The sequence below is a fragment of the Myotis davidii genome, unplaced genomic scaffold, assembly GCF_000327345.1.
Source record: "Myotis davidii unplaced genomic scaffold, ASM32734v1 scaffold762, whole genome shotgun sequence".
Taxonomy (NCBI): Eukaryota; Metazoa; Chordata; class Mammalia; order Chiroptera; family Vespertilionidae; genus Myotis; species Myotis davidii.
In genome coordinates, this window is record NW_006293699.1 from 351,943 (window position 1) to 359,565 (window position 7,623).

Consider the following 7,623-nt stretch of genomic DNA (forward strand, 5'->3'; position numbering starts at 1 on the left):
CCCCGCTTCCCCCCGGGCCTGCTGCCGGGCCTCCCCCTGCGGCCCCGCGGGAGCCCCGGGCACGGGGTCCTTGCCCTCCTCTCAGTCCCTCGCCCTCGGCAGCTCCGTGACGCAGCCGGTTTTGTTCGTTTGGAGACGAACAGCTAACAGTCGCCTTGAGCCTTCTTTCCAGGACTGGGATGGGTCCGTGATCGCAGAGGGAGCACCGCGGCCGGCCTGTCCAGAAGCCGCGTGGCCTCGAGCCGCTCCTCGGCCTCTCGGTTCGGTTTGGTGTGGGAACCTTGGGACGACCGGACAGCGAGGGGCTCTGACACCGCCCTCCGCAGCTACTGCCAGTTGCCTCCTGTCCTCCCGGAGAGGGAGGTGGCAGCACCCGCCTCTGAGCGTCTGGGCTTGGGGAAGGAGGTGCTGCAAAATGGCCCCGGCAGCCACCGTGCTCCTCTGAGTGCTGGGGGCTGGGGCTCGCTCTCTGCCCCTCGTTTGGGTGGGCAGAGCTTCCGTGTGCCATGCCAGTGGCTCTCGCCCCGTCCTGAGCGGGCGGAGGGTCCCTCCCGCCCGTGTTTCCTTGGCACTCGGGAGTGGAGTAGGAAGAGGCCCTGATCCCTTTCAGCAGCCCGAGTGAGGCCGCCAGGCCAGGCTCCGGGGCAGGGTTGGGGGCAGCGCCTCGGGGGGCGCCCTGTTCCGATGCAGCAGGTGCTTTCTCCTGCCCCTTCTACAGCAGCTGCTGCTGGCTCCTGACTTGGTCTACAGATGTGCGTGGGCCTTTTGGATTCCGTTTAGCAGGAGTGAGTGTTGTTGCCTCCCTTTTCTACAGGAAGACAGGCCATAAGCCCTTAGTGGGCGAATTGGAGTCTAATATTTATTACTGTCTGGACTGAGGGTTAGATCTGGCACTTTGATAACTGGAGACCAGCCAGACAGGATTGTGAAGACGGGACCGTCCAGCTTACTGGGGATGCTGGGCCTGGACGCAAACACGCCTTGTTCTGCTGCTGAGCTCATGGGCCCCAGGTTCCCTGGTTAAAACTGCATGCCCACCACTGACCTGGCACCCATCAACCCACTGAGTGATCCTTGGCTGTGCCCTCCGGAGCATGCGCACAGCAGGGCCTACCACCATGCGACTGAGCTCCCTGTTGGCTCTTCTGCGACCAGCGCTGCCCCTCATCCTGGGGCTGTCTCTGGGATGCAGCCTGAGCCTCTTGCGGGTTTCCTGGATCCAGGGTGAGGGAGAAGATCCCTGTGTAGAGGCTGTGGGGGAACCAGGAGGCCTGCGGAATCCTGATTCAAGAATTGGGCTTGACCAAAGTGATGAAGAGTTCAAACCCCGGATTGTCCCCTACTATAGGGATCCCAACAAGCCTTACAAGAAGGTGCTGAGGTGAGAGCTGCATGCGTGCATAGCCCCCGACCCCACTTTAGGGCTGCTCTAAGGCCTTGCCTCTGCCTTTAGTGGTAATGTGTGTTGGGCCCCGTGGAGCAATTCTTACCATTGTGGTTCTATTTCTTTTTCCCCGCTTCCTCAGTCTAAGAAAGTCTCACCTATTGGTGTTACATTAGTGCTGGATGTTCTTAGGGTAGGAATTGCATCTACTTCGTCTAGTCCATCATTAGTAAACCCCTCGCCAATGTCAGCTGTTCAGAGGATGCTTACTCCAGGAGCTAATTAATACTAATGAGGAGGTCTCTTGCTTCTTTTCTCACCTCCAACTACCTCATTTCTAGAGGGATGTGTATGCTATACAGCCTGGGTTCCTGAGATGAGGGAGTTGACCCTTGACAGACTGGTCTCTCCACAGGACTCGGTACATCCAGACAGAGCTGGGCTCTCGGGAGCGGTTGCTGGTGGCTGTCCTGACTTCCCGGGCCACGCTGTCCACTTTGGCCGTGGCTGTGAACCGCACAGTGGCCCACCACTTCCCGCGGTTGCTCTACTTCACTGGGCAGCGGGGGGCCCGGGCTCCAGCAGGGATGCAGGTGGTATCTCATGGGGACGAGCGACCGGCCTGGCTCATGTCAGAGACCCTGCGCCATCTCCACACACACTTTGGGGCCGACTACGACTGGTTCTTCATCATGCAGGATGACACGTATGTGCAGGCCCCCCGCCTGGCAGCCCTTGCTGGTCACCTCAGCATCAACCAAGACCTGTATTTGGGCCGGGCGGAGGAGTTCATTGGCGCCGGCGAGCAGGCCCGGTACTGCCATGGGGGCTTTGGCTACCTGTTGTCTCGGAGTCTCCTGCTTCGATTGCGGCCACATCTGGATGGCTGCCGAGGGGACATTCTCAGTGCCCGTCCTGACGAGTGGCTTGGCCGCTGCCTCATCGACTCACTGGGTATCGGCTGTGTCTCACAGCACCAGGTGACAGCCCTTTCAAGTCTGGCGGGGTCCCTGACAACTTAGTAGTGACTAAGGGATTGGTCTCCAGGCTAGGTGATGCTGGCTCCTTCCCAGCAGCACATGCTGCCTCTGGTTTGCCCTTCACAGATAGGGAGTATGCCTCTGGCTGCCCTCCTGCCCTCAGGCAGTCTTAGCCCCGGGGGCATCTTGTCAGGGACCCTGTGAGAAGATAGAAAGGTGCCCCTCCTCAGTCCTCCATCCATCTGCCCTGACACACGTACAGTCGTGAACAATCTGGGAATGTTCTAGAGATGGCTACGCTCCTGGAGAAGTGAGGTAATCCCTGTTCTAGCCCTGAGAGCTGCCCTGTCTCTGGGACTGGTATCGTAGGAGTACTCGCTGGCTCGTGGTGTTCATTCCCTGGAGAAACAGTGGGGCTCTCTGGGGAAGAGGGTACCCTTAGCTGCCTACTGAACATTCTTTTTTCCAAAATTGAGCAGTGAGGGTAAGGCCAAGGTTAAGGGGACACTGGACTGAGCCCCCGCTTCCTCTGTCCTTGCACGGCACCAGCAGTTATAGGGGTGAATGCCGGGTTTGGTCAGGGCTGGTTGAGACGGGCAGCCCTCTGTGTGTGGCACTGATTGGTGTGATTGGTCCCTCTAGGGGCAGCAGTATCGCTCATTTGAACTGGCCAAAAATAGAGACCCGGAGAAGGAGGGGAGCTCGGCTTTCCTGAGTGCCTTTGCCGTGCACCCTGTATCGGAGGGGACCCTCATGTACCGGCTCCACAAGCGCTTCAGCACCCTGGAGCTGGAGCAGACGTACAGCGAAATAGAGCAACTGCAGGTGAGCCGGGTCGGCTGGAGTGAGTGGCAGCTGAGGGGGAGGCTGGGGGGGTAGGAAGAAGCTGACCATACCTAAATTTTTTTTTATCCTCACCCGAGGATATTTTTCCATTGATTTTTAGAGAGAGTGGAAGGGAGGGGGAGAGACAGAAAGAAACATTGATGTGAGAGAGACAAGACACATCCATTGGTTGCCTCCCACATATGCCCCGACCAGGGCCGGGGATCAAGCCTGCAAATGAGGTACATGCCCTTGACTGGAATTAAACCCAGCATCCTTTAGTCCTCGGGCCAGTGCTCTATCCACGGAGCCAGACAGGCTAGGGCTAAGTGTACCTAAATTTAAAGCAGCTCCAGAGAGAAGGGGCTCTTGGGTCCAGGCCAATCATTAGGTGAGCTCCTGGAAAGACCCGGATGCAGTTAGAAGGGTTTGATGGTGAATTGAGAGGGTCAGGGCTCGGAACAGTGTGCCTCTCCACCAAGGAGGCCACAACCCCAAAGTCCCCTAATTTCTATCACTGTCCTAAAAAAACCATGGGTTTGAAGAATATTCTAGTTTATTGTGGGGTTGTCAGAGGTGGAGAACAGGTGCACACAAAGGTGTGTTCTCAGGAGGATGGGAGTACTTTGGGTTTTGGAGGAGGAGCCGATGAGCTTTGTATTTCAGGATGCTTTAAGGTCTGTCTGCCAAAGCACATTCCTCCCCGCCGGCCGCCTCACTGCATCTGTGTACAGGGAATGTAATTCATATGCCTACTGCGCTTATAGAGGAAGGATGTAAGGTACAGGGAATTGAGTGATTAGCCAAGGGGAACCCCACTAAGTGTCAGGACAGGGCGCAGAGCCCAGGCGGGTCAGGTCCTGAGGACGACCTAGCTCCCCCGGTTTGACTAACTATGTGTCCCTCCTGCCCTAGGCTCAGATCCGGAACCTGACCGTGCTGACCCCCGAGGGGGAGGCAGGGCTGAGCTGGCCTGTGGGGCTCCCGGCCCCGTTCACACCACGTTCTCGATTTGAGGTGCTGGGCTGGGACTACTTCACAGAACAGCACACCTTCTCCTGTGCAGATGGGGCGCCCAAGTGCCCACTGCAAGGGGCGAGCCGGGCGGACGTGGGCGATGCTGTGGAGACGGCTCTGGAGCAGCTGAATCGGCGCTATCAGCCCCGGCTGCGATTCCAGAAGCAGCGGTTGCTCAATGGCTACCGGCGCTTTGACCCAGCGCGGGGCATGGAGTACACCCTGGACCTACTGCTGGAAGCTGTGACGCAGCGTGGGCACCGGCGGGCTCTGGCCCGCAGGGTCAGCCTGCTTCGGCCGCTGAGTCGAGTGGAAATCCTGCCTATGCCCTATGTCACAGAGGCCACCCGTGTGCAGCTGGTGCTGCCGCTCCTGGTGGCGGAAGCTGCTTTGGCCCCTGCTTTCCTCGAGGCCTTTGCGGCCAGCGTTCTGGAGCCACGAGAGCATGTGTTGCTCACCCTCCTGCTGGTCTATGGGCCACAGGAAGGTGGCCGAGGGGCCCTGGACCCGTTTCTCGGGGTGAAGGCTGCAGTGGCCGAGCTGGAGCGACGGTACCCTGGGACAAGGCTGGCCTGGCTCGCAGTGCGGGCGGAGGCCCCTTCCCAGGTACGGCTCATGGACGTGGTGTCCAAGAAGCACCCGGTGGACACGCTTTTCTTCCTCACCACTGTGTGGACCCGGCCGGGACCAGAGGTGCTCAACCGCTGCCGCATGAATGCCATCTCTGGCTGGCAGGCCTTCTTCCCCGTCCATTTCCAGGAGTTCCACCCCGCCCTGGCACCACAGAAGTCTCCCCCGGGGGCTGGCCCTGACCCCCCATCCCCTCCTGGTGCTGACCCTGCCCGGGGGGCTCCCGGAGGAGGCCGGTTTGACCGCCAGGCCTCCGCGGAGGGCTGCTTCTACAATGCCGACTACCTGGCTGCCCGCGCGCGGCTGGCTGCTGAACTGGCAGGCCAGGAAGAGGAGGAAGCCCTGGAGGGGCTGGAGGTGATGGATGTGTTCCTCCGGTTCTCAGGGCTCCACCTCTTCCGAGCCGTGGAGCCAGGGCTGGTGCAGAAGTTCTCCCTGCGGGACTGCAGCCCTCGGCTCAGTGAGGAACTCTATCACCGCTGCCGCCTGAGCAACCTGGAGGGGCTGGCTGGCCGGGCCCAGCTGGCCATGGCCCTGTTCGAGCAAGAGCAGGGCAACAGCACCTAGCCTCGGCCTGCCAGGTGGTTCCCCTTTCTGCCTCAGCCCCAGGCGGGCAAGGCAAGATGGATGGAGAGCTTGTGGCTGTATTTTTTTTTTAAATAAGAAAATGTGATTAAAAGTGTCTTCTGCCAAAGTGATTTTAGGTCTAGGGAAACGGAGTCAGGAGAAGGCTCTGAGGGAGGGGCTGGGGAGTTTTCCCAGAGGGACCTACTGCCTCCCCTTCCTCCTCTCTCCCAGTTGCCAATGACCACACAGCTGCTACCAGATGAATGACCTTTAATCCAGTTCCCCACCTCCCACAGGTGGGCAGAGGGGTGCTGGCAGAGCCTGGGTCAGGCGGCGCTGGCCCGCGGTGCTCACTTGCAGAGCTCCTAGGTGTTGCGCACCACCAGCGACTGCTCCAGCTCCTGCCTGCGCTGCTGGATCTTTAGAGAAATAAGAGCAGGAGCAGGGTTACAGTGTTGCTGGTGAGTGACAGGACGACCCCAACCACCCGCTGCCCACCCTGGAAGAGCATCTGGGAGCAGGGAGGGCTCCCAGGAGGTGAGGGACATGGTGGAGTGGCAAGGGCGCTGGAGGCTGAGGAAGGAAGTTTCTCAGTGAGAAGGGGCCTAAGGTGCCCGGGCCCCATCACACCTTGCAGTAGAAGTAGCGGCTGACCGCTTCCTGAGACCAGGGCTGGTGGTAGAACTCAGCGCGGCGCTCCTCCTCAGGGTTGCCTGCCACATCTGTCATCACCTGGGGGGGAGAGTGGCATCAGCCCTGACCCGGGCCCTTCCCGCCCCTGTGTACAACCTTTACTGTCTTCCTGATATGCTTGTTTTCCATCCAGTGCTCCCCAAGTCCCCTTCACCTTGAGGTCCCGGCTCTGGGAGCAGAGCAGGTCTTGGATGTAGCCTTTGGGGTCTCTGGAGAAGCTTAGCATGAAGTCCCTCTGGATCTTGAGCTGGTTTATGGACTCAATCGTCTCATGGATCTACAGGTAGACAGAAGCTTTCACCTGGCTGTGGTGATGTGGAAGAAGGGGGAAGGGGGAGGGAGACACGAGGGGGAAGGGCTGCTGCTGTTCCTTTGAAGAACAGTCCCTCGGGCCCCAGGCCTCTGCAGTCCCAGGGGAGGGGGTGTTAAGTCCTTCATCTCTCTCTAGGCCCATGCGCGAGTCTATTCTGTCTGTACTCTGTCATTTCTGGGTTAACATCCCACTGCAGCTCTGGGCTCTGGCCCCACCTTACTGTCCAGAGCGCTGATCTCCTGCTGGTTGGCCGTGGACAGGAGGAAACTGCTCATCTGCCCCTTCAGTGGCTCCTCCACCTCCACATCAATGTCATAGCACGCCGTCTTCTTCTGGTCCGACGGGTCCACGCTGCCAGGAAGTCCAGCCCTTGGAGTTCACCTGCCTCCACAGAGGCCAAGGGCCCCAGGGCAGACGCAGTGGGGAGGGAGGGGGCATTGGGATGGGAGGGACAGGCAGGACAGGAGGAAATGATTCCCCGGTCTGAGGAGCAAGCCGGGGCCTCACCTGATGACGTGATTGATGACAATTGGGTCAGGGGGCAACAGCAGGGCTGTGAGGCGTTGGGGAATCTCAGAAAACTTCAGCCGGGGACAATCAAAAATCTGAGGCAGGAGGAAGAGGTCACTCTTTTGTGCTTGGAAAGAGCATAACTACAGTTCTAGATCCATCCTGGAAAGGCCACAAGAAGCCAGGAGCATCTGAGTCACAGGTCTGAAACTAGGGGCCCATGGGCTGGTGCGGTGCAGTGGTTGAGGATGGACCCTGGGTCTGCCTGCCTAGATACCAATCCTGTTCCCACTACTTACTCTGCAGCCTGAGCAAGTTACTTAATGACTCAGACCTCAGTTTCTTCATCTCTAGAATGGGGATAATAGTAGTATCCCTCTCTCAGGGTTGTGGTTAGAATTCAGTGCATCAGTACACTCAACGTGCTTGGAACATACCTGCCTGACACATGGTATGTGCTCAATAAACATCAACTGTTCTTTTTACTCCTCAGGTTTATCTGCTGTATTTATTTAAAATGTATGAAGAAGAATCTCTACTGCCCTGGCTGGTTGCTTAGTGGTTAGAGCGTCAGCCTGTGGACCGAAGGGTCACGGGTTCAATTCTGGGTCAAGGGCACATACCTCAGTTGCAGGTTCTATCCCCAGCCCCATAAGGGCACATGCAGGAGGCAACCAGTCAATGTGTTTCTCACATTGATGTTT

The 7,623-nt window shown here is 58.6% G+C and overlaps 2 protein-coding genes across 2 annotated transcripts in view; one reads left to right on the forward strand and one right to left on the reverse strand.

Annotated features, from left to right (window-relative positions):
* Window positions 1-6: 6 nt before the first annotated feature.
* Window positions 7-5,530, forward strand: CHPF2 (chondroitin polymerizing factor 2). Its single transcript, XM_006767276.2, has 4 exons — window positions 7-1,381; window positions 1,800-2,364; window positions 3,007-3,189; window positions 4,105-5,530. Exons 1-4 carry the CDS (start codon window positions 1,095-1,097, stop codon window positions 5,401-5,403), a joined length of 2,334 nt encoding a protein of 777 aa, XP_006767339.1. The 5' UTR covers window positions 7-1,094; the 3' UTR covers window positions 5,404-5,530.
* A 129-nt stretch (window positions 5,531-5,659) lies between these two features.
* The window catches only part of SMARCD3 (SWI/SNF related, matrix associated, actin dependent regulator of chromatin, subfamily d, member 3), a 5,682-nt gene continuing 3,718 nt past the window's right edge, over window positions 5,660-7,623 (reverse strand). The window contains exons 7-11 of the mRNA XM_006767275.2: window positions 6,917-7,014; window positions 6,625-6,760; window positions 6,251-6,373; window positions 6,034-6,135; window positions 5,660-5,822 (exon numbers count right to left, since the gene is read on the reverse strand). Coding sequence (XP_006767338.1) covers window positions 5,769-5,822; window positions 6,034-6,135; window positions 6,251-6,373; window positions 6,625-6,760; window positions 6,917-7,014 — 513 coding nt within the window. The 3' untranslated portion in view covers window positions 5,660-5,768. The remainder of the gene's footprint in view (window positions 5,823-6,033; window positions 6,136-6,250; window positions 6,374-6,624; window positions 6,761-6,916; window positions 7,015-7,623) is intronic.